The sequence below is a fragment of the Podarcis erhardii genome, assembly GCF_964252035.2.
Source record: "Podarcis erhardii genome assembly, chromosome: 8".
Lineage (NCBI taxonomy): Eukaryota > Metazoa > Chordata > Lepidosauria > Squamata > Lacertidae > Podarcis > Podarcis erhardii.
In genome coordinates this window covers 6,623,901-6,648,869 of record NC_138499.1, presented here as the reverse complement: position 1 = coordinate 6,648,869, position 24,969 = coordinate 6,623,901, and the positions used below count along the sequence as shown (strand labels likewise).

The window sequence follows — 24,969 nt, the reverse complement described above, 5'->3', positions numbered from 1 at the left end:
TAGCGGATTAGCGCTATTAGCGGTTTAGCGGCTTTTAGCGGATCAGCTGATAAGCGGCTTATCGGCGGATCAGCTGATAAGCGGCTTAGGAAAAGGGGGGGGGGAGGGGAAAAACCCCGCAGGAACTCGCAAGACATTTTCGTCTTGCGAATCAAGCCCCTAGGGAAATTCGTTTTGCGAAGCGCCTCCAAAACGGAAAACCCTTTCATCTAGCGGGTTTTCCGTCTTGCGAGGCGTTCGTCTTGCGGGGCACCACTGTAATATAGGACAGTGGAGTTTCAGTGGAGAGACGATGGTTGGGAACATCTTGTCTCTGTATTCCCTCTCTCCCTCCCATGTTATTTTGACTGTAGGGGAGGGAGGGGTTGCAGGGGGGAAATGGGGGTGTGTGAGAGGGAATGTTTTAGCTCTCCCTATCTTTTGCTTTTCCTGCTGGAAATCGCCTTTCCTACTTTTTTATTGCTATTTGGCAGTAATCCATGTTTGAAGATTCAAGTTCTGTTCTTGTCCTACACATTTCTGCCTTGGGTGTTCCCTGTCTTTTAGGACCTCTATTTCTACTCTGCTTTTAGGACTGCAACGTTTTTCTGCTCACGCTGGGATTTTTAGGTAGTGGCGCTGTGGGTTAAACCACAGAGCCTAGGGCTTGCCGATCAGAAGGTCGGCGGTTTGAATCCCAGCGATGGGGTGAGCTCCCGTTGCTTGGTCCCTGCTCCTGCCAACCTAGCAGTTGGAAAGCATGTCAAAGTGCAAGTAGATAAATAGGTACCACTCTGGCAGGAAGGTAAACGGCGTTTCCGTGCGCTGCTCTGGTTCGGCCACATGACCCGGAAGCTGTATGCTGGTTCCCTCGGCCAATAAAGCGACATGAGCGCCGCAACCCCAGAGGCGGTCACGACTGGATCTAATGGTCAGGGGTCCCTTTACCATTAAAGAGGAATAATGGAGGTTATCCTTATTTTGCAGGACATGACATAATTCATCGAAGATTGTGCGTTTCTGGGCTTTTTGTTTTCAGTGCAGACTGTAGGAGTTTGCATTCAATCTTCATTCTCTCTCTTTGTCCAGAGCCTGTCTAGGGTCTGGGTCGAGCCTTTGTCAATAGGTATCTGATCACAACAGTTTTCAGGGTTTATTCCAGTACAGTGGTACCTCGGGTTACATATGCTTCAGGTTACATATGCTTCAGGTTACAGACTCCGTTAACCCAGAAATAGTACCTCGGGTTAAGAACTTTGCTTCAGGATGAGAACAGAAATTGCGTGGTGGCGGCGCAGCAGCAGCAGGAGGCCCCATTAGCTAAAGTGGTTGTGATGGGATAATGAGCTGCTTGTGCGTAAAAGCTGAATCCCTCAGAGCTTTGGCATAGGTCTCAAAGCTCTGCCTTTACGGGAGCCCTCAAAGCATGACTCCCTCAATCGCTGGCAGAATCTGTCAGTGGGCGTTTCTGGAATTTGCGCCAACATAACGGAATTTGCGCCATTCCTTAACGGAAACTCTCCTTCGGGATTCTCGGCGTGACAGTTTCCTGCGAGGAGTAGGTGTACCCAGAGGAGGTCCTGAGACCTCCCCGCTGTTTTCACTGGAAGTCTCTTGGAGCCATCCCTCCGCCTGAGTTTCTCCATGAACTCTCTCTCTTCCCCTGCTGGTTCCTTCCTCCGCATCCGAGGGTCTCCTAGCCTCCTTGAGCCCCTCCACCACCTGACTCTCCGATGGCAGTTCCCTGACAGTGGTGCTTCAGGTTAAGAACAGTTACAGGTTAAGAAAGGACCTCTGGAACAAATTAAGTACTTAACTCGAGGTACCACTGTATTTGGCAATCATGAGAATGCAGAACAGTTCTGTAGTCTCCCCTAGGACCTTTAGTCTGTGTGAGAACCTGTCACTGAGTGATGCAATTTAATGTAAGTTTTCTGTTTGTGTTATAGTATCCGAGCCTGTATTGCAACTGCTCATGATTGTGCTTGAAATAATAATAATAAATAATAAATATAAGTTCTACAGGAGTTATTAACTAAATATTATCTTACTTAACACCAGAATTTGCATTTGTTTTCACGGTTCATCTGCTCAGTAATGCAACTGTTATTTTCTCTTCCCGCCCCCTCTCACATGAATTAACATTTCCTTGCTCAGAAAGGGATTAGACTAGACAGCTCATTATCACAGTAGATGCCAGATAAGTTTAATCTATTGTCAAATTCTCCGGTTGCTTTGTTTAGTCCCTTCCTGTAGTTGAGCAAAATAAAAAATAAAAAAAGCTTGTTCATTTGGACAAAGAAATGTGCTATAATATTGCAGATCTGTGAGTGTTCTGCATGCAAAAGCAGTCTTCTTGTTCCCGATTCTTAGGCCTGTTTTCACTGTTTTTGTTTGTAAAATATATTGTAGTTGCAGTTTGTGGTTATGACACAAAAAATAGCTGACCACCCACCTCTGTTGTTCCTCCTAGATATTTAATACGAAGCCTCTCCAGGTAATATTTCCATCTCAGGAGGATCCTGACAGCCCACTTATCGATCTGGATCTACACCTTCCCTTCCTATGCTTCAAACCGGAACAGGTGTTACAGGTATAGCACGGCTGTCTTGTTTTAAGCAGGTGGAAACTGGATCCGTGTATAGTTTGTGGGAATTGCACAGAATTACTTTGCGCTCCAATGCCCCCAAGCCCTTCCCCTGAAAATAACTTCACACTGACATGTAATTTTAGTTTAAGTTATTGGGCAAAATTTAGGCCACAACTTTATTGATTACAGCAAAGTGAGCCGTGTTGGCTTAGGCATTGGCAACAGACTATAACTGACTCCTGCCTCTCTGGCTGGAAGTCTGAAAGGGTAAACACCAAACAAGAGAGCAACACCGATGAAGACCAACGAAGCTCACCCCGGGGTTCCTGTGGTCCTGGCATGGCCCTAGCCCCTCAAGCAGACTTCAGACGAGATCCAGACCCCCAGATTCCTTTACCGGAATACCCTTATTCATGGAGGGGCAGGTGATGGCCGCACCTCCCCTCCCACACACTTTAATAAGCCAATGCCTCACCGCCAAACCTTACAAAGTTGTGACGATTGCTAAGGGGGTAGGCGAAAACCAAGTGGTTACATCCAATTTGCCAAATGGAAAAATTCCTACCCAGCTCCTGCTCCAAAGCAGGCGACCCAAACCAAAGCAAGGCCAAAGCAGCAGCACATAAAATTAGGGAGGGAGGGCAGGTGTTGGGCAGTGCGAATGCAAGTAACCCCAGTTACGCCACGCTGCCGCTTTTATAGGCCCCAGGAATCGCGCCAACTGCCCTGATTGGCCCAAACAGCCTGGCATGATCCCGGGGCCCAACGGTTAAGGCTTGGGCCATGCCTGGCAACAACTCTCCCAGTGGGGGTGCCTTAGGGGCCTGCGCGCAACCAGGACCCTCATTAAGGAGGATCCCATTTGTAAATAATTTCAGCCTAATGCCCTTGTTCTGAATGAGTGAAATGGGCCTCTGGCAGGGAGCATGCGAGAAGACATACCATACTTTTAACAACGGGAACACAGCGGATCCCCATAACCAGGCAAAGTCTCGCCCGCCTCTCCATAGCGAGACCAGGGCTTTGACAGGGTCGCCGTAAATCCTGAATGCTTGTAGTGGCAGGGAGAGTAAGAAGTCAGAGGGATGTTGCCAGTTCAATTCTCCTTCCATCTTTCTGCTAGACGGGATGTAATAAGAGTTACTGAGATGAGGGCCTTCTCGGTAGTGGCACCCGCCCTGTGGAACGCCCTCCCACCAGATGTCAAAGAGAAAAACAACTACCAAACTTTTAGAAGACATCTGAAGGCAGCCCTGCCTAGGGAAGCTTTTAATGTTTAATAGGTTATTGTATTTTAGTGTTCTGTTGGAAGCCGCCCAGAGTGGCTGGGGAAACCCAGCCAGATGGGCGGGGTATAAATTATTGTTATTATGACTTTTGTAAAGTATGCTAAACACTTAAAATTTGTTAAATAAATGATAAGGTGCTGTTACGCTGAAGCTCTCCCTATATGGAATTTATGGTGGCCTGTTTTCCCTCCCTTTCCAGATCATAACCTGCATTTTAACAGAGCGGAAGATTGTTTTATTTTCCTCTGACTGGGCATTGCTGACCCTCATATCCGAGTGCTTCATGATGTACATCCACCCTATTCAGTGGCAGCACACTTTCGTACCCATTCTGTCTCGTCAGATGTTGGATTTTGTCATGGCTCCTACATCCTTCCTCATGGGTTGCCACATTGATCATTTTGGAGAGGTTTGCAAGGTCTGCTGTGGGTCATTTCCAGTTCTGCTTCTCTGCTTCTCTCACCTATAAAATGCATTCAGAGGTACAGGTAACTCCACATTTGTGCTGGAGTTGCGTTCTGGGTTACTGCCCAGTTGCATGGGATCAGAAGCCCATTGAAAAAGCCTGTGAACCCCTTTTTCTACCTCCATTCCACCCTTTTAGTGACGTTCCAGTAATGTCCTTATGACTTATCCAGGTCACTTCCAGGTATGTATTTACGGGACTGCCTCTCCTGGTCTGCCCCACAGAGGACCTTAAGGTCCATGAATAACCATAGTTTAGAGGTCCCGGGCCCTAAGGAAGTCAGACTATCCTCCACCAGGGCCAGGGCCTTCTCAGTGATGGCTCCGACCTGGTGGAATGCTCTGTGCCATGAGACTAGGGCCCTTCAGGAATTAACCTCCTTCCGCCGGGCCTGTAAGACAGAGCTATTCTGCCTGGCCTTTAATCTGAATTCAGTCTGATCTTTTATTTCCCTTCTCTTCCCTCCACCTACCCCTTTTATGAAGATCCCACAGCTAATTCTCCCCTGGCCTCCTCGCTGGCCCAAGTAGGACTAATTCAGCCAGCTAGCCTTGGGGATTATCTAATGCTTATCTAATACGAATTAAAAATGGAAAATGGTTTATACGAACACATGGTATTATAGATAACTGGGCCCTTTTGAAGAGATTACGCATTTAATAATATTCGTCATGTATGTAGTGCACCCATTTAATCTGCTTCTTAGCTGTGCTGTGGCTGCAACCCCAGATAACCAACCGAGTGGCAAAGGACGAACTTCTCTGCCACTGCACCTACCTCCTGAATTCTGGCTCTCGCTCGCACTGCTATTGCCATGGTTGCTCTGTAAATCCCCTGACATTTCTCATAATTGCTGCCACCACCAGTGCAGTGAAAGGTCAGACCCTTTCACAGGGGATTATAAATGCTGGTTCATCTTCCAGGGAACCCTGAGAGTTAGCTCATTTCCTGTTTTATAGGGTTATGGCCGTGCTCTAAAGAATTGGCTCACGTTGTCAGCCTTCACATCTGAAAGGACTCTTCAGTCTTTTCGGAATGGGAAGATATGTGTAGGATATTTTCACACGAGTCCAAGCGACTCCCCAGCGAGGCTGAGATAGACTGGATGGAAACACAGGAGGTTGCCTTGTTCTGAGTGAGACATTTGCCCCATCTATCTCAGTGCTGTCTACACGGACTGACAGTGGTTTTTGGGGTTTCAGATAGGCGTCTCCTGTAGTTGCTGGACATTAAACCAAGACTTTTTGCATGCAAAGTATAGTCTCCACCACTGATCTCCTCCCCTCAGTTTGAACTGTGTTCTAATATTTTATCCACAGATAAGATCAATGCTTTTGTTCATAGATTATTGCTCTGTGACAGGGTGGATTTGATTTAAATCAAATCGATTTAAATCATGATTTAAATCCCCCCCTTTTTTTACAGAAACTCATTCTTGCAGGTATAATCTTAATATTTACAACCAGATGAAGGTTTCATTTTTGGAATAATAAATTTTCAGAGCAGTTTTTACAGTTATTTCAAAAATTACTGATTTGGTTATACTATTAGAAATACATAGGCAGGTAATTATGAAATTATTGTGAGGTTTAATAAGTTAACTGTTTATATCTGGACAATTTTTCTGCTGTACTTTATTGGAAGGAGAAAAATAATCATTTCCTTAACAATTTATTTAACTAAAACAATAACATTATAGCATATATATCCATGTTTGTTAACTGATGTGGTTAAACATTAAAAAAAAACTTAGACTGAGTTTTAGCACACATGAAAAACTTAAAACAAATCCTTTTTCCCTGATGAATAGCCTTTGGAGTATAATGTAACTTAAATCGAAAACTATATTTAGAAAGATTTTTACTCCAAAAGCATTTTATTTTAAAAATCCAATTTAAATTTTTAAAAATCTGATTATTAAAAATTATTATTGATTTTTATCTACCCTGCTCTATGACCAAAAATTTGAAACCTACGTATTTTTATTCATATGGGGCTGGATTAAACTATGGTACCTGGCTTCATTTGCAGAAGCCAGAGCATCCCAGCACAGCAGGGCTTATTCCCTCCCCTTCCTTACTGTATTGCCCGCTAATCCATTCTGGGGGGTTGAGAAGAACCCCCGGAACAGTGTACAGAAGGAGGAAAGGGGAGAGCACCCCTTTGGCCAAGTAAAAATGATTTCACAAAACAATCTCCTAAGTGCTGCATTGAATTCTGCCCACGTTAAGTGAGATACCTCGTGTGGTATTCAGCTAAGCATTGCTCAGGGTAGATCCACTGAGATTCACCAAATCAGTTTCATTAATTTCAATAGTTCTACTCCTGAGTAAAACTTAATTTTAATTGCATTTTATGGGTGGTATTCAGTTATTCCCTTGTTAATAGTGTCATAGCTTGCATTTTGCATTGCTTCATCCTGCTTAATCCATATTGTTTTAAATGATGAACCTGTCTGTATCTCAAATAAAAAGGAAGCCGACGACTTAATTCTAATTAACATCGACAATGGCGATATCGCGCAATCCCAGTCATCAGAAGAGGAGACTGAAATTCCAGACATCCCACTGGAGGCGGCAAAAATCTTCATAGCAAGGTAGAGATAAATGCTAAGGATGAAAAAATGAAATTGTTTGGCAAAGACACACTGCGATTTTGTGCACCTGCTCATTCTCCTGCTTGGCGAAGGAGTGTGAGGTAGTGAGTTGCGCGGGGGCTGAAGTTATCTTCATCCAGTGAGATTAGAAAGATGGATTCCTTCGGTGGATTGAGGGACCTGGGGTGGGGGGCAACAGGGCGCCTGAATGGGGGCAAGTGGTGTGCGTTAATTAAGTTATTCCATTCACCCAAATACACGCACAGGGATTGTTGATGGGTTTTCTGAAATAAACACCCAAAAACTTTGAACTGCAAAATTCTGATAATGGCGCATGATCCAGTAGGATAAAGAGTTTGTCTTCTAGGTAAAGGTAAAGGGACCCCTGACCATTAGGTCCAGTCGTGGCCGACTCTGGGGTTGTGGTGCTCATCTCACTTTATTGGCCGAGGGAGCCGGCGTACAGCTTCTGGGTCATGTGGCCACATGACTAAGCTGTTTCTGGTGAACCAGAGCAGCACACGGCAACGCCGTTTACCTTCCTGCCGGAGTGGTACCTATTTATCTACTTTGACGTGCTTTCAAACTGCTAGGTTGGCAGGAGCAGGGACCGAGCAACGGGAGCTCACCCCGTCGCGGGGATTTGAACCGCCAACCTTCTGATCGGCAAGTCCTAGGCTCTGTGGTTTAACCCAGAGCGCCACCCTTTGTCTTCTATAATACACCTAATCCCATTTTCTCTTGTGTACTGACACCTGACTGGTTGAGCAAATTCCCCCATATATACTCCAAATTCTCTCTTAAGTCTGATTGCTTGTCGAGACAGGCATAGCTTAAGGCCTTTGGTTTCAAAGGATGCCTTGAAGCCATTCCACTCTGCTTCTCCCCTTCCTACATCCCTGGGGTTACCGTTGAGGCTGGGTGATTTTTTGACTCTTGAGAAAATACCTGTCCTGGCATCTCCCCACATCTCTCTTGGATGGGGAGTGGAATCCCCAGGCTCCCCCCACCCCAGGGTGAATTTGATTTAACTTTTAGGGAGTAATGTGCTCTTTCCCCCCCTGCAGGGTTGAAAATCTTCAGCTGCACTATGACCTGGAGCTCTCCCACCTCGCTTCCTGCACAGACCTTGGTGAAGTTCAGCTGCGAAGGAGGATTTGGCAGCAGAGGCTGAATTCTGAAATTCAACAGATTACTCTGCAGTTAATAGTCAATATCTTTAGGTAGGTGCTGAAATAACGCTTGCACAGTGCATGATTCTGGAACTCAAAGCATTTGCGCTCTCTCTCTCTCTCTCTCTCTCTCTCTCTGAGCTTCTGCTGCTCTGTTCTGTGCTAAAGCAGAGTCCCTTGATTCAGTGAAGGAATAAATGAGGCATTGACTCTGACACTCAGTTATGGCAGTGTTTCTCCTGGGCATAGGGTTGGCTCCAGCAGTTATCTTTCCGCAAGGGCCGACATTGATGCTGAAATCCAGCATCGCCTGAGCTCTGTGAGTGCGGCTTTCTCCTGATTGAAATGCAGAGTGTTTGAGGACCAGGACATTTGCAGGGAAACCGAAATGCTTGTTTACAAAGCTATTGTACTACCAAGCTTGCTGTATGCCTGTGAAACATGGACCACTTATATACTCCAACTCCTGGAAAGATTCCATTTTGTCTCCGAAAAATCTTACACATCACTTGGGAAGACAGGTGAACTAAGGTCAGTGTACTGGAAGAAGCAAAGATCACCAGTGTTGAAGCAATGATTCTTCAACATCAACTTCGTTGGACTGGTCATGTTGTGCCGATGCCTGATGATCGTCTTCCAAAGCAACTACTCTATTCCCAACTTAAAAATGGAAAGCGTTATGCTGGTGGTCAACAAAACAGGTTTAAAGACTGTCTCAAGGCAAATCTTAAAAATGTAGTATAAACACCAAAAATTGGGAAACACTTGCCTGTGAGCGCTCCAATTGGAGAACAGCCTTTACCAAAGTTGTCATGGGCTTTGAAGACATTCGAACTCAGGACGCAAGGGAGAAATGTGGTAAACCCTCACCGTGATCAACTCTGGCCTGGAAACCAATGTCCCCACTGTGGAAGGACGTGTGGATCCAGAACTGGCCTCCACAGTCACTTATGGACTCATGGTTAAAACCGTGTTTATGGAAGACAGTCTTGCTCAGCTACAAGTGATTGCCAAAGAAGAAAGAAGATGGGTGGCTGTTGTGAGAGCAAGATGCTGCATTAAATGGGCTTCCATTCTGATGTGTCAGGGCTCCTTTTAACTTCATAGAGGTAAAGGTAAAGGGACCTCTGACCATTAGGTCCAGTCGTGACCGACTCTGGGGTTGCGGCGCTCATCTCGCTTTATTGGCTGAGGGAGCCGGCGTACAGCTTCCGGGTCATGTGGCCAGCATGACTAAGCCGCTTCTGGCAAACCAGAACAGCGTACGGAAACGCTGTTCACCTTCCCGCTGGAGCGGTACCTATTTATCTACTTGCACTTGACATGCTTTTGAACTGCTAGGTGGGCAGGAGCTGGGACCGAACAACGGGAGCTCACCCCGTCGTGGGGATTTGAACTGCCAACCTTCTGATCGGCAAGTCCTAGGCTCTGTAGTTTAACCCACAGCACCACCCACATCCCTTTTAACTTCATAGTGAATGTTAATTACCCTAATTTACGTTTGATGTACTTTTAAGCTGCCCGGCTGGAAAGTGCATCGCATTACTCATCAGACTTGCGGCTGGTTGGAGGGGGGGGCACTGCAAACAATTCAGTGAGTAATGTTATGAATCTCCCCAGGCTTCCAGGACTTAGTCTTGAGGACAGAATCCTTGTTAAGAGAAAGGGATTACATGCTTGTAGCAAAGGACCTTTTTATGCTGAGCTTTCAAGTGGGTTTTTGGCTGTTGCCAGTTGACTCTGTGTGAATTCATTGTAATGTGGCGACTGAGGGTGGAATTCAAATACGTTTTACTTTGAATAGACCTATTGGATGGGCTTCAACTAAGTTGACGTGTGCATGGAACGAGGTGCATTCATGTAGCAGGACTCCCTCCCCTCTGTCCTCCCCCCATCTACTCTGGGGGGGTTAACTGTGCCTAAATTAAGGTTAACGGTCCACCTGAATTTTGGCACTCATTTGACGTTTGCCTTTGTATCCATGCAGCTGTGACATTTCCTGATGCCTTGCTGATCTTAACTGTGGTTAAAATAACTGAGAGCATCCTACAAGTTTGTGTTCTCTCTTCTCCTGCTCAATTCCTTCCCTTCCCTTTCCAGTGTTAACTATGGGATTGCAAAGGCTGCTGACCATAGTTTGCTTCCAATGAGAGCTAGAAATGTGCTTGAGTTGTTTTTAATGGTCAATTCAGTGCAGACACGATTCTGCCCTCTGGTCACTGCTGAAAAGTTAGTGGAGTTTCGGTGGAAGAAGATGAGTCGGTGTGGATAGAGGTCAGTAAATGTTGCATCTACCCAAGGTCATAACACCAGCTGAGCATCATTGTGGTTGCTTTTTTAAAAAAGAGCGAGCGAGAGAAAATAATTAGAATTTGGAATCGGGGGGGGGGGGGGAATGCTAGGGATGTCTTTTTCAAAACTGCAATATTAATTCACTGCACAGAATTGGTACCCCTAGCACCATAGTCAGGCGTACCAACACTCAGGGGAAATTATTGCTGCCTTCATAAATATTTGAGCCAATGCTTTCTTTGAAAAGGTAAAGTTTTACAGTTCTAAAGCCAAACAATGTTCTGTCAATGGGCTTGAGATTTTTGTTTCGTCCTTTTCTTCCAACTTTCCCTTTGTTCTTCTTTTCCAGTAGTGTCTTTCCTTTCTTCTACTGCTTTATGCGCCAGAATCCAGGACCAAGAAAAATACAAATGCGAAGCGTTTGTTGCTTGCGAATCGGGGATGTGTGTGTTTGCAATAATTAACAATAAGGTATTGCTTGCAGACCATCTTGCTGTAATATGAGGAACGGCTAAGGGAGCTGGGCGTGTTTAGCCTGGAGAAGAGGAGGTTAAGGGGTGATATGATAGCCATGTTCAAATATATAAAAGGATGTCACATAGAGGAGGGAGAAAGGTTGTTTTCTGCTGCTCCAGAGAAGCGGACACGGAGCAATGGATTCAAACTACAAGAAAGAAGATTCCACCTAAACATTAGGAAGAACTTCCTGACAGTAAGAGCTGTTCGACAGTGGAATTTGCTGCCAAGGAGTGTGGTGGAGTCTCCTTCTTTGGAGGTCTTTAAGCAGAGGCTTGACAACCGTATGTCAGGAGTGCTCTGATGGTGTTTCCTGCTTGGCAGGGGGTTGGACTCGATGGCCCTTGTGGTCTCTTCCAACTCTATGATTCTATGATTGTATGATTCTAATAGCCACTAAGGCAGATGGCTTTAAAAAGGGGTTAGACTGATTTGCAGAACATCAGTCACTGGCTTCAGCTATTATACACAAGAATGATCCTTCATGTGTATCAGTTTCCTAAACCTATTTGTGTGTGCATGTTCTGCCCCCTGAAATGCATTTCAAAATATGCCGAAGTGTGCTGTTCAATTGGGAGCTGTGTTCTTATCCACAAGCAAGTTAGGGAGTGTCAGGCCAGTTTGGTCCCTGAGATAGCTCAGTCAGTACAGCAGGAGACTTTTAATCTCAGGACTGTGGGTTCAGGCCCCAACTCACAGGGGGTTGGGCTCCCAGCTCTACACTTCTATGATTCTGTGAAAAGTGGCCCAGACAAATTCCTTCTCCACCCCTAACTCGTACACTTCCATGACACAAGCCTTTCCCCCGTGTCATTTATATGCGGTGGGTGCTCTGTGCTGTATTAGATGTGTTGCTGAAAGCTTGCAGGTTACAATAGAATTAAGGGGGGGGGCGTGGGTTTAATGATTCCACCTAAAGAACTGAGCACAATTAATAAGGACTTTTATTCATGATTGATTTTGATAATTTTGTTTTACCAATAGGGAGGTGAAAGATCATCTGAATTATGAGCACAGAGTATTTAATAGTGAAGAATTTATGAAAACGAGAGCAGTGTGCGACCAGCAGTTTTACAAAAAGGTAAATCTCCAGAACTGATTTGTATCATTTTGTCACTCAATATTATTAAGTTTTAAAGAATCCGGGTATTTTGGATGTGGCCTGTAGCTTTCCTTCACAAGTGTTCTTTGATGGGAAGTACATGAATTCAATTATTTATTTTTTTAAGCCATTTAGCTTCTAGCTGTTTATTCATACCTGTGCAGCTCAGTTGTAAGAAGGATTTCACCTTTTGGCATAGCATTATGTAGTGGGAGAACGTTGACTAAAACCGCTGGAAAGGCCAGTTCTCTGAGTCCTTCTTCTGCCCTCTCCTCTGAGTGGAAGAGCCTGGACTATGACATCTGTTGGCACGGTCCAGGAAACCGCCATGAATACCTCAGTGGTAGCTGGTGGACCCTGGACCTGGTAGGGTGAATTTGTGGGGCCCAGAAGGATGAATTAGCCAGCGTTAGTGGACTGTTAAAAGTTGCCACACACAATCTATAACAGGGGCTTCCTCAGCCTTCCAGACCTATGGGAAAAGATCATTTCCTTCAGCCCGTATATTCACTTTTAGGCCTACTTCCCAGATTATGAAATAAAGTGGTGGGATATTACTTGGTCTAGGATCTGGGAGACCACGCAGCCATGAAGTTCACTGCAAGATCTTGGGCCAAACACTGGGATTGGCCCCAAATACCTACCCCACAGGGTTGTTTTGAGGAGAATGTGGGGAAACGAAAGACCATAAATATAAAACAAGAGGGGAGATCTCCAGTCTTTCTGCCCCTGATTCTAGGTTTGGAATAACACGAGAACAAAAACTCAAGCATAACTAAATCTATATCAGTTATAGATAGGTAGCCGTGTTGGTCTGCCATAGTCAAAACAAAATAAAAAAATTCCTTCCAGTAGCACCTTAAAGACCAACTAAGTTAGTTCTAGGTATGAGCTTAGTTGGTCTTTAAGGTGCTACTGGAAGGAATTTTTTTAAATCTATATCAGTTAAATCTCTTTTAACATGACTAAATCTGTACCAGTTATTTGTTTAAACATGCCCTTCTAAGCTGTGAGATTGTCACACTTTGGTCTCAAGTGCCTGAGGACAAGTTGCGAAACTTACCCAATGCCAATAATTTTAACAAGGGTCCGAATTTGAGGACCCTTGGAGCTTGAGTGTCAGATCCAAATGCCCCCCACCTCTTCCCCAACCCTCAACGCTATAGGTCCTGGTCATCCATTGAACATAAGCCACCAGCGTTGTTTTGGAAATGGATAACAAGAGTTTGCAGGGTGTCTCATCAACAAATTGTTGTTCGCGTGATGAAATTCTGGTGAGGCTGTCAGTGATGACTGCAACCCTTGAGAAACCAATATCCCATGTCGATAACATGCCACCTAGTGGATGAACGCAGCTAAAAAGGCACATAGAGAATAAAGAGAGAATTAGAAAAGAAGGAACTCCCACCCCCCTCCTTTCAGTTTTTCAGCCCTTGCATCGAAAAAGCGTAACAGCTCTGTCTCTTTACGATCACGTGCCTGTGTTCCTTTTCCACAATTTTGGCCAGTGTACCAGCTTTGCCTCTTCTTGGAAAAGGCAAATCTGGCTGCTGTCACGTCCTGGTTGAACTCTTGCAATTTGCTCTATGTGACCGCAATAGCTCACAGGCGGCTTCTCCTCACATGAATCCACCCGGACCCTGTGATCATCAACTGAGGCCCTTCTTTGTGTGCCTCCTCTGTGAGAGGTCTGGAGGGTGGCAACATGAGAACCAGGCCCTTTCTGCAGTGGCTTGTGGAATGCTCTCCCCAGGAAGGAGATTTGAAAGCTGCATATATATATATATATATATATATATATATATATATATGGGATGTGGGTGGCGCTGTGGGTTAAACCACGGAGCCTAGGACTTGCCGATCAGAAGGTTGGCGGTTCAAATCCCCGTGACGGGGTGAGCTCCCATTGCTCAGTCCCTGCTCCTTCCAACCTAGCAGTTCGAAAGCACGTCAAAGTGCAAGTAGATAAATAGGTACCGCTCCAGCGGGAAGGTAAACGGCGTTTCCGTGTGCTGCTCTGGTCCGCCAGAAGTGGCTTAGTCATGCTGGCCACATGACCCGGAAGCTGTACGCCGGCTCCCTCGGCCAATAAAGCGAGATGAGCGCCGCAACCCCAGAGTCCGCGACTGGACCTAATGGGCAGGGGTCCCTTTACCTATACACACACACCACACATATATATACACACATATACATACATACATACATACATATATATATATGTGTGTGTGTGTGTGTGTGTTTTCCCAGTGTGGTGTAGTGGTTAGGAGCGGTAGTCTCGTAATCTGGGGAACCGGGTTCGCATCTCCGCTCCTCCACATGCAGCTGCTGGGTGACCTTGGGTCAGTCACACTTCTTTGAAGTCTCTCAGCCCCACTCACCTCACAGAGTGTTTGTTGTGGGGGAGGAAGGGAAAGGAGAATGTTAGCCGCTTTGAGACTCCTTAAAAGGGAGTGAAAGGCGGGGTATCAAATCCAAACTCTGCTTCTTCTTCTTCCCCCCCTTGAGACAGAGGGCCATATTGCTTTGTTTGGCCATCCCTCAGCAATGTCCACACTTAGCAAGCTCTGGCCAAGTTTATCATTGAGCACCATTATGCGATTCACTCTGTGGTCCCGTTCCCTGAGTTTGAGCACATGACTGCTCCCAGGGAGAAGATCCTGTTGTTTTTGTTTTTAAAAAGTAGCAGCAGCAGCTTGGAGAAGCAATGTGTGTGATTAAGAGCAAAAAGGGAAAGGGGAAAAAAAAACAGCAAAAAGAAAAACAAACGCAGCATTAGGAAGTTTCTTTTCTTTTCTTATTTGTTTTTATTTGTATTTTGACAAACTAATAACCATAAATAAATAAGAATAAAAATGTGCACCCCACCACCGATACCATTCCGTTGTAACTATCCAGCCTCACAAAATTTCAACACCTCTTGACCCTTTTCCGTTTTAACAGTACGAATTCTACAAACACTCTCCATATCTCCTCAAAATCATTTTTCCTGCATATTCCCCGTCTTACCTTAACGGCACGTGTTAATTTATCATTAATAGCTATATCCCAAACCTCTTTGTACCATTCCTCCATTTTACATTCTGCTTGCCCCTTCCACTTCCTGGCTATAATAATTTGTGCAGCTTGTCAATAAATTTGTGAGCGAGTTCTTCCTAGCCTGTGAACCTTCCACCCCATTGTAAATGGATAATAATGCTACCTCTGGTCTTTTGGTCAGAGAATTGGGAAGTTTCTTAGATAAATGCGTCTCCCCTTCCCCTCACAAAAAACCAAAACAGGTGAACTTCTGGTGTGAAGCACTAATCCAGGCATCCCCAACCTATGGCCCTCCAGATATTTTGGCCTACAACTCCCATGATCCCTAGCTAACAGGACCACTGGTCAAGGATGATGGGAATTGTAGTCTCAAAACATCTGGAGGGCCAAGGTTGAGGAAGCGTGCCCTAATCGTAAGTGTGCAGACATACAAGTCCAGCTTTAAGGGGACGTTTCATGTCAGTGAATAGCTAGCCCTTCAAATATGTCAAGATACTAACGTCGCTTTCCTGTTATGCTTTGCAGGTGCTGGATACCTATATATTTCACTTTTTCCTTAAAGCTCGCCTTAACAGAAGGATGGATGCTTTTGCCCGCCTCGAGCTGAGCACCGAAGCTGAGAAAGACAGGTGAAGAAGCCTTCTCACTATTTATACAGTGGCTTCATGGCAAAATACCCTTTTCTACTCTGCTGAGCACATGGCTATTTTTCTTTTCTTTTCAGGATGTTTTGCTACAGAAGCATGGTTTAAAATAATCTTTGAAATCCCTTGTCCCACTTCATCAAATAATTATATGGGTTGGTAAATGTCTTTGGGTTTGTGAAACGCAGCCTGGGCTATGCCCTAGCCTGGGTTTCCTGATGGCCACAAGGGCAGAGAGTTTGTTGGATCCTGCAAGTAGGTTTGATACAGTGGTGCCCCGCAAGACGAATGCCTCGCAAGACGGAAAACCCGCTAGACGAAAGGGTTTTCCGTTTTGGAGGCGCTTCGCAAAACGAATTTCCTATGGGCTTGCTTCGCAAGACGAAAATGTCTTGCGAGTTCCTGCGGGGGTTTTTTCCCTCCCCCCCTTTTTCTAAGCCGCTTATTGGCTTAAGCCGCTAAAAGTCGCTAAAAGCCGCTAATAGCGCTAATCCGCTAAGCCGTCAATGGGCTTGCTTCGCAAGGCGAAAAAACCGCTAGATGAAGAGACTCGCGGAACGGATTAATTTCGTCTTGCGAGGCACCACTGTATATATATATATATATATATGTTGTTATCTGTAGGTTAACTTCACTGCTCAGCCCAAGGAGGCCAACCATGGAAAAAGTAATTTCGAGAAGGTTTAATCCTCAGTACATGATGAGCAGGCGAATGGGACTCAGTTTGCCTAATCTGCAAGAGATTGGGCCAAAGGATGGCCCGACGAGGAATTCGTCTCTTCGGCGTTTAGACGTGAAGCAAGGTAAGAGGAGAACTTAACTGGGCTGCTGTGGTTGTTTCTCTCTTTTTTTTTTAAGTAAATTTTTATTGAGATTTTAAAGGTTACAAAAAAGAATAAAAAAGACAATCAAAGAAAGAAAAAGAAAAGAAAAGACAATGCATATAAAAAGAACATCATCAAAAAACAGAAAAAGAAAAAAATAGGAAGAAAAATAAAAATCAATTCCAACCTGTGATGGGATGATGAGCTGCTTGTGCGTAAAAGCTTAGTCCCTCAGAGTTTGGGCATGGTTCTCAAACTCTGTCCTTAGCGGAGCCCTTAAACATGACTCCCTTAATCGCTGGCAGAATCCGACAGTGGGCGTTTACGGAATCTACTCCAGCATAAAAGCTCCTTAACGGAAACGCGTCTTCTGGATTCTCGGCGCGACAGTTTCCGGCGAGGAGTGGGTGTACCTATAGGAGGTCCTGAGACTTCTTCACTGTTCTCGCTGGAAGACTCCCTGAGCCATCCCTTCGACTCACTTTCTCTCTGATCTCCCTCTCTCCCCCTGCTGGTACCTTCCTCCGCTGCTGAGTCTCTCCTAGCTTCCGAGAGTCCCTCCACCACCTGCCTTTCCGATGGCAGTTCCCTGACACAACCTTGAACTCACTTGCATATAATCACTTATTTCCTTGACTTCCTCACACCTCCCATTTTTGTATTCTAATTCAATTTGCGTATTTCAGCAAATCCTTCCAACTTTGTTTTTATCCTATTAATTTATCTTAACATACTATAATTCCCCTTTTTATATTCTAATTCATATAAATATTTCAACAAATTCTTCATCTTGATTTTGTCCTTATATCTTATCTTAATATACTGTAATTTTCCATTCTTTCTTTCACCAAATAACCATCCCTTTTACTTTATTTAATCTTGTTTCTCATTAAAACTTATAACTGTACTTATTCTTAAAACATTTCCCCTAGGGTCAAAGGAAGATTCAATTCCACGATTTCCCCATCTCTCTTTAAAAGAAAAACAAAACAAATTATATTGAATACATTTTAAATTCCCCATTTTTCATCTTCCAGATCCCCTCCCCGGTTTCGGTCCCTAGCAATAGTTCCATAAATCTCAGAAAACCATCAACCCGGAGATCTTAAATCCGAGGCTCTTAAGTCTGCTGTGGTTGTTTCTCTTCTCATTCCAGTGTAAATGAAAAAGATAAAATAAATTTCAAATACAGCGCCCCTCTCTTGAACTACATTCTGAAGACCAATCCACGGCTGTTAGGGAAAGGTTGTCAGGTCTCAGAATCCAGTTTCGTCCGACTGCAAAGCGCTGTGCCATTAGTTTCACCAGTCTCCATGCAATTCTTTTCAGAAGACTAAACATAAGCAGGCCTTCCTAGTAGGGGCGTTGAAACCAGTGTAGCACAGGCAAAACAATAGTCAGTGGCCTATTGCAGGCATAGGCAAACTTGGCCCTCCAGATGTTTTGGGACTACAACTCCCATGATCCCTAGCTAAAAGGACCAGTGGTCAGGGATGATGGGAATTGTAGTCTCAAAACATCTGGAGGGCCGAGTTTGGCTATGCCTGGCCTATTGCTTCCTAATCTTACTTTCATTATCGTAATCTTATTTTTATTATTTGCACGCTCCCCTTCTGACTGGGTTGCCCCAGCCCCTCGAGGCAGCATTCAACAAATATAAAAGCATAATAAAACATCAAACATTAAAAGGAAACTTCCCCATATAGGGCTGCCTTCAGATGCCTTCTAAAAGTTGTATACCGTATTTTTTGCACCATAACACTCACTTTTTTCCTCCTAGAAAGTAAGGGGAAATGTCTGTGCGTGTTATGGAGGGAATGCCTACGGGTGGCATGCCTACGGATTTTCCTCCTCTAAAAACTACGTGCGTGTTATGGTCGGGTGCGTGTTACAGAGCGAAAAATACGGGTAATTATTTTTATTTAGTTGGATTTGTTTTAGTTGTAAGCAATTGTTTGTTACCTTTTCTAGATACGAGATCAACCTCTATGTCAGCGACTACTTTCAAGATCCCAGAAATCCACTTTCCTCTTCTGAGCCAGTGTGTCTTTTCTTACTACCTTGAATTTAATATTTATCTCAGCAGAGCTATAGATATTTTGTCTCCTGATAACTCTGTGCTTCTGGCAAGGTATTTCTACCTCCGGGGACTTATTGGTTTGATGCAAGGAAAGCTTCTGAACGCGCTTTCGGACTTCCAGAACCTTTATAAGACAGACATACGGATATTTCCCACGGACCTTGTGAGGAAAGTGGTGGAAAACCTTCCTCCTTCCGAACGTTCCCAAGCGGATCAGAAGCCAGAGCTGAAGAGGCTGATCAGTCAAGTGATGGATAACCAAAGGGAAACAAGCAAAGTAGACGACCGTGTGAAAAAATTCCAGTTGCCGAAAACACACATGCAGCTTGATGACTTTGTGAAGTTTGTTCAAGAATCTGGGATTGTCAGAGACACAGACACAATTCATCGGCTGTTTGATGCACTGACTGTAGGTAAGGGGAGAAAAATATGCTCAAAAGCAGTTGTTTTCCTCAGCATTTTTCATGCCTACCTTTTTTTTCTTCCTCGAAGATTGCTCTTACTGTTGATGTAAAACATGTTCATTCCCCGATACGTTTGTTGCTGCAAAGGAGATGCTGGCAAACCTAACCAAATCTGCAAGTTACTGTATCCTAAACATGGGATGCGGGTGGCTCTGTGGTCTAAACCACTGAGCCTCTTGGGCTTCCCGATCGGATGGTCACCGGTTCGAATCCCCACAACGGGGTGAGATCGCGTTGCTCGGTCCCAGCTCCTGCCAACCTAGCAGTTCGAAAGCACACCAGCGCAAGTAGATAATTAGGTACCGCTGCAGCAGGAAGGTAAACAGTGTTTCCATGCACTCTGGTTTCCATCACAGTGTGCCATTGTGCCAGAACAGTTTAGACATGCTGGCCACATGACCCGGAAAAGCTGTCTGAGGACAAATGCTGACTCCCTTGGTCTGAAGCGAGATGAGTGCCGCAACCCCATAGTCGCCTTTGACTGGACTTAACCCAACAGGGCTCCTTTACCTTTACCCTTATCTGCTATAAACACAACACTCTGCACTGGACTAGAGCCTGAACTGAAATCTCTTGCTTGATCATACAGATCCAGGGTGATATGCAGGTTTTAGGGTGTGCCAAGGCTCCACAAGCAGGGTTAGAGTCTCCTCGTGATGTAGAAGCCTATTGGCTACCAAGTGATTGCACACATCCTGCAACCAATAGCCACTAAGCAAATACTGATCTGCAGCCACCTGTTCTTAGTGCTCCATTGCTAGCTTGTTGCATAGTGTCTGAGATGATTACTGCAGTGCAGACAGCAACATTAGTAATAATCACTGATGACTGTTTGGATTCATATTCAGTTGTAATTTTGCTTCCATAGAATCATAAAAGTTGGAAGGGACCACGAGAGTCATCTAGTCTAACCCCCTGCAATGCAGGGATCTTTTGCTCCATGCGGGGCTCAAACCCACAACCCTGAGATTCCCATGCTCTACTGACTGAGCTATCTCTCCTTCTCTCCATATTTTGGTGTTCTTATTATCCCTTAATGACTTTTACAGTTATACCTCATGTCCGCTTAAGGTTGCATGTTTTCGTCTTGTGTCCCGCAGCAACCCGGAAGTACTGGAATGGGTTACTTCCGGGTTTCGCCGCTCGCGCATGCGCAGAAGTGCGAAATCACACTTCGCACATGCGCAGAAGCACCAAATTGCACTGCGCAGACGTGGTGCTTCGAATTGCAGGCTTTTCGCATTACGGGCGGGCCTCCGGAACAGATCCCATCCGTAACACAAGGTACCACTGTACAGTGGTGCCTCGGGTTAAGTACTTAATTTGTTCCGGAGGTCTGTACTTAACCTGAAACTGTACTTAACCTGAAGCACTACTTTAGCTAATGGGGCCTCCTGCTGCTGCCATGCCGCCGGAGCACGATTTCTGTTCTCATCCTGAAGCAAAGTTCTTAACCTGAGGTACTATTTCTGGGTTAGCGGTGTCTGTAACCTGAAGCGTCTGTAACCTGAAGCGTATGTAACCCGAGGTACCACTGTACTGTGTTTGCCCTAGTCCTGCATCCGTAGCTTAATAACGGTAGGAATGAAATGAGGACAGTCTTGTTGCAGAGGAAAGGTCTATGAGTGAAAAACACAGGATACTTTGGCCGATTCTGTTGCTTCTCTGCAGCGCTATCATCCAAAGTGAGATGGATTTTTAAAACGGCACCTACCTGGTGCAGGCAAAACTGCCAGCTTCATGTGGTTCAGTTGATGTCTCATTTTACACTTCTAATAACCTGTGCATGTTTGCTACTGAGAGCTGGCATGCTTTCCTTGGCCAGGTCTGGAATCTGTCTCTGTGTATATTGGCTTGCACTGCCTAGGCTCAGTGGGAGACTGCGGCAATGATACCAGCAGCAATTGCAGAGTTACTTGAACCATACTTGAAGCAATCCGTTCATATGTTGAGTTATCATATCTTGTATCCATTGATCAAAGGTATTCTCTTTCCAATGAACCAATATCAGTCTTTTGGCTGCAGTAAAGGTGCAAAGAGTCCATCTAAGTTGACCCGCTGTCAAACCCCATATTGTTGGCATATGGTTTAGGCTAATATTATCATCTGACAATTTTTATCCCCCCCCAGTAGTATTTATGCATCCTATTAGGTAAAGGTAAAGGGACCCCTGACCATTAGGTCCAGTCGTGCCCGACTCTGGAGTTGCGGCGCTCATCTCACTTTATTGGCTGAGGGAGCCGGCTTACAGCTTCCGGGTCATGTGGCCAGCATGACTAAGCCGCTTCTGGCAAACCAGAGCCGCACTCAGAAATGCCATTTACCTTCCCGCCGGAGCGGTACCTATTTATCTACTTGCACTTTGATGTGCTTTTGAACTGCTAGGTTGGCAGGAGCAGGGACCGAGCAACGGGAGCTCACCCCGTCACGGGGATTCGAACTGCCAACCTTCTGATTGGCAAGTCCTAGGCTCTGTGGTTTAACCCACAGCGCCACCTGCGTCCCTATGCATCCTAATACTTTCCTCCAAAAATTTGTAAGCGTTGGACATTGCATAATATGTTTCAAAGAATCATTTTCCCTATTACATCTCCAGCGACATGTTGTCATAGATAATCCCTTTCTATATGAATGAAACAGAGTCCAATAAATTCTAAATGTTGTAAGACGTGGTTTATAATCTCAAAACACATTTGCCACAGAAGTTAAAACCTTTTCCCACTGCTTGGGTAAAAGGAAGAACTAGTTTGGCTTCCTGTGTCAGGTCAAACCAGGTTAGCCTGACTTTTCTCAGGGTGTCTCAGGTTGTGTAGAAATGTTAACAGGAAATAATGGTTCCTTTCATTTAAGGACATCAGAAACAAATAGACCCAGAAACATTTAAGGACTTTTACACCTACTGGAAGGAAACGGAAGCAGAGGCGCAAGAAGTAAACCTGCCCCCCAGCGTGATAGAACGCTTAGACAAAAACGAATGTGTCTACAAGTTGTCGTCCTCTGTTAAAACAAACAAAGGAGTTGGGAAAATAGCCATGACTCAGAAGCGCTTGTTCCTTCTGACTGAAGGAGTTCGGCCCGGCTACCAAGAGATTGCAACTTTCAGGGACATAGAGGTGAGTGCGACATAGACCCAATACCCAAATTCCCTAATTTTGAAGATATTTATTATACAGCTGCAGATTTGGGGCTGCCTTATATCCCAGTTAGTGGCCTTTATAGAGGCTTTTTATATATTTATGTGCTTTAGGGCTGATGGTGGTATGCACAAGAAATAGTTGAGGCAACCCTATATCTGAAACAGTCATCTTGTGTACATGTTTGGCTTTTAACATTAGTTTTGCCATACCAAAGTTTAATTTTTCGGGTCAAATTGTGTCTGGGGCATGTTTGGCAACCTATTCAGTGCTGGAAATTCTTGCCATCTCTTAATGGAACTTGCATGCAAACTCTCCCACCCCCCAGCATTTTAATAATATCGGATACAATACAATCCGGGGGCTCTGTTGCATCTGTGCAGGTTTGGAGAACCTTTGGCCATCTGGGTGTTGCTGAATTTCAGTTCCCATCAGCCCCAGCAAGCATAGCCAAAGGCCAGGCATGATGGAATTTGTAGTTCCGCAACATCTGGAAGGCTGGTGCTTTCTCCACACTTACGCTACTGTGACCATTGTTTGTTTAGAGCAGCCATGGCCAAACTGGGCCCTCCAGCTGTTTTGGGACTACAATTCCCATCATCCCTGACCACTGATCCTGTTAGCTAGGGATCATGGGAGTTGTAGTCCCAAAAATGAGTTGGAGGGCCAAGTTTGGCCATGCCTGGTTTAGAGAAAAGCAAGTCTCCGGAAAGAGCTTAGCATCCGAGGAACTGAAAAAGTTACGGGGAAGGGATTTGGAGGAGATGGCTGTGTAGCTGTACTTTGCCTCGCTTCAGTTTTCAGTTCTAATTTCTCCGTCTTCTCCCACTGCCCCCAAACCCAGGAAGTGAAGAGTACGACAGTTGCTTTCCTGCTTCTCCGGATTCCCACCCTAAAGATAAAAGCCGTGTCCAAAAAGGAGGTTTTCGAAGCAAATCTTAAATCTGAATGTGATCTGTGGCACTTGATGGTGAAGGAGATGTGGGCCGGGAAGAAAATGGCGGATGATCACAAGGTCTGGCACTTTGAATTGGCAGTTGAAACATGTTTTGTATTGTCAAAAGAAAAGTTTTATACGCTTTTACTATCCCGTTGACCTTTCAAATTCCCATGTTTTGCTCGCCTTCAGTTGTAAGAGGAGATTAATAATTAGAGAAGTGAAGTGACCATTTTTGCCAAGACTGCAGCCGTCATTACAAAAACCACGATACTGTTGATTAATGCACCTGACATCTTCTGTAGCCGTATTTTAAACAACCGTTTTATTGTATGGCTTCCTTGGCGCACATTTCAACCTGATTCTGGATGGATTGGTGCAGTCCGTTTTTACTGTTCATTGGATGGTAGTTAAAGGTCATGATGGAAAGTATTTCCTTCCCTAAATTGGGAAGTTAATAAGTAAATAAACAAAGGTTTCATATTGTTTGATTGAATTTGGTAATGTGATTATATAGAATATTGCATTATGCACACATGCAAAGCCGAATGGGATGATCATGGACATACACATTGGGAGATAAACATGGGCTTTTTCTTAAAACAAAAGGAACAGAAGGCAAAAAGCAAGTATTATTATTATTTATTGAATTTACCGTATTTTTTGCTCTATAAGACTCACTTTTCCGCTTTCACTGCGCAGCGATCCCTCTTGCTGTTCTGGCTTCTGAGATTCAGAATATATTTTTTCTTGTTTTCCTCCTCCAAAAACTAGGTGCGTCTTGTGGTCTGGTGCATCTTATAGAGCGAAAAATACGGTATATACTGCCCTATCCCCGGGGGTCTCAGGGCGCTTCACAGAACATAATGGCTTCTTTTCATTTTGTCCCCTAGGACCCTCAGTATATTCAACAAGCACTTACAAACGTTCTCCTGATGGATGCAGTCGTCGGTGTGCTGCAGTCCTCTAAGATCATTTATGCTGCTTCCAAGCTATCTTACTTTGATAAGATGAAGAACGAAGGTGAGCTGGTTTGTGGCTTAAATGCTCCTGCTAGAACCATTGTTCTGGATCTAAGAGCATCGTCCAGAACTCTGTTGGTTCAAGGCATCTCCAATCATGCACCAAGCCCAGGAATACTTAGGGGCCAGAGTACAGTGTGTCAGAGTTTGACTGCACCCAAAGGCCCAGGGCTAATAGTAGGAGGAGCAGAATGCTAGGACCTGTTGTGTGACTATTCTGACTGCCTTCCAAACGGACTTCTGTTTTCGTTCTGTGACTGGCCTTTATTTCTTCAGGCATTTGCATGTGTTTATGCTCCTGGGCCTGACAGTAACTTTGAAAAACAACATCATGTATTTGTCTGTTCTTCTTCAGTGCCCATGATGGTCCCCAAAACAACAAGAGAAACACTCAAGCACAAGATTAATCCGTCAGCTGGGGAAACTTTTCCACAAGCAGTAGAAGTCTTACTTTATACACCAGGTATTGTTGTTGTTTAGTCGTTTAGTCGTGTCCGACTCTTCGTGCGCCATGAACCAGAGCACGCCAGGCACTCCTGTGTTCCACTGCCTCCCGCAGTTTGGTCAGACTCATGCTGGTAGCTTCGAGAACACTGTCCAACCGTCTCGTCCTCTGTCGTCCCCTTCTCCTTGTGCCCTCCATCTTTCCCAACATCAGGGTCTTTTCCTGGGAGTCTTCTCTTCTCATGAGGTGGCCAAAGTACTGGAACCTCAGCTTCAGGATCTGTCCTTCCAGTGAGCACTCAGGGCTGATTTCCTTAAGAATGGATGCTTTTGATCTTCTTGCAGTCCATGGGACTCTCAAGAGTCTCCTCCAGCACCA

At 44.9% G+C, this 24,969-nt stretch overlaps 1 protein-coding gene across 3 annotated transcripts in view; it reads left to right on the top strand.

The window, feature by feature from the left end:
• DENND3 (DENN domain containing 3) overlaps window positions 1-24,969 on the top strand; it is a 52,052-nt gene that overhangs the window by 16,869 nt on the left and 10,214 nt on the right. For all 3 annotated transcript variants that reach the window (XM_081874001.1, XM_081874000.1, XM_081873999.1), the window contains exons 7-18: window positions 2,453-2,572; window positions 4,058-4,276; window positions 6,799-6,920; window positions 7,988-8,143; window positions 11,885-11,981; window positions 15,567-15,670; window positions 16,310-16,488; window positions 18,481-19,002; window positions 21,904-22,166; window positions 23,032-23,202; window positions 24,018-24,147; window positions 24,502-24,609. In XM_081874001.1, coding sequence (XP_081730127.1) covers window positions 2,453-2,572; window positions 4,058-4,276; window positions 6,799-6,920; window positions 7,988-8,143; window positions 11,885-11,981; window positions 15,567-15,670; window positions 16,310-16,488; window positions 18,481-19,002; window positions 21,904-22,166; window positions 23,032-23,202; window positions 24,018-24,147; window positions 24,502-24,609 — 2,191 coding nt within the window. The remainder of the gene's footprint in view (window positions 1-2,452; window positions 2,573-4,057; window positions 4,277-6,798; window positions 6,921-7,987; window positions 8,144-11,884; window positions 11,982-15,566; window positions 15,671-16,309; window positions 16,489-18,480; window positions 19,003-21,903; window positions 22,167-23,031; window positions 23,203-24,017; window positions 24,148-24,501; window positions 24,610-24,969) is intronic.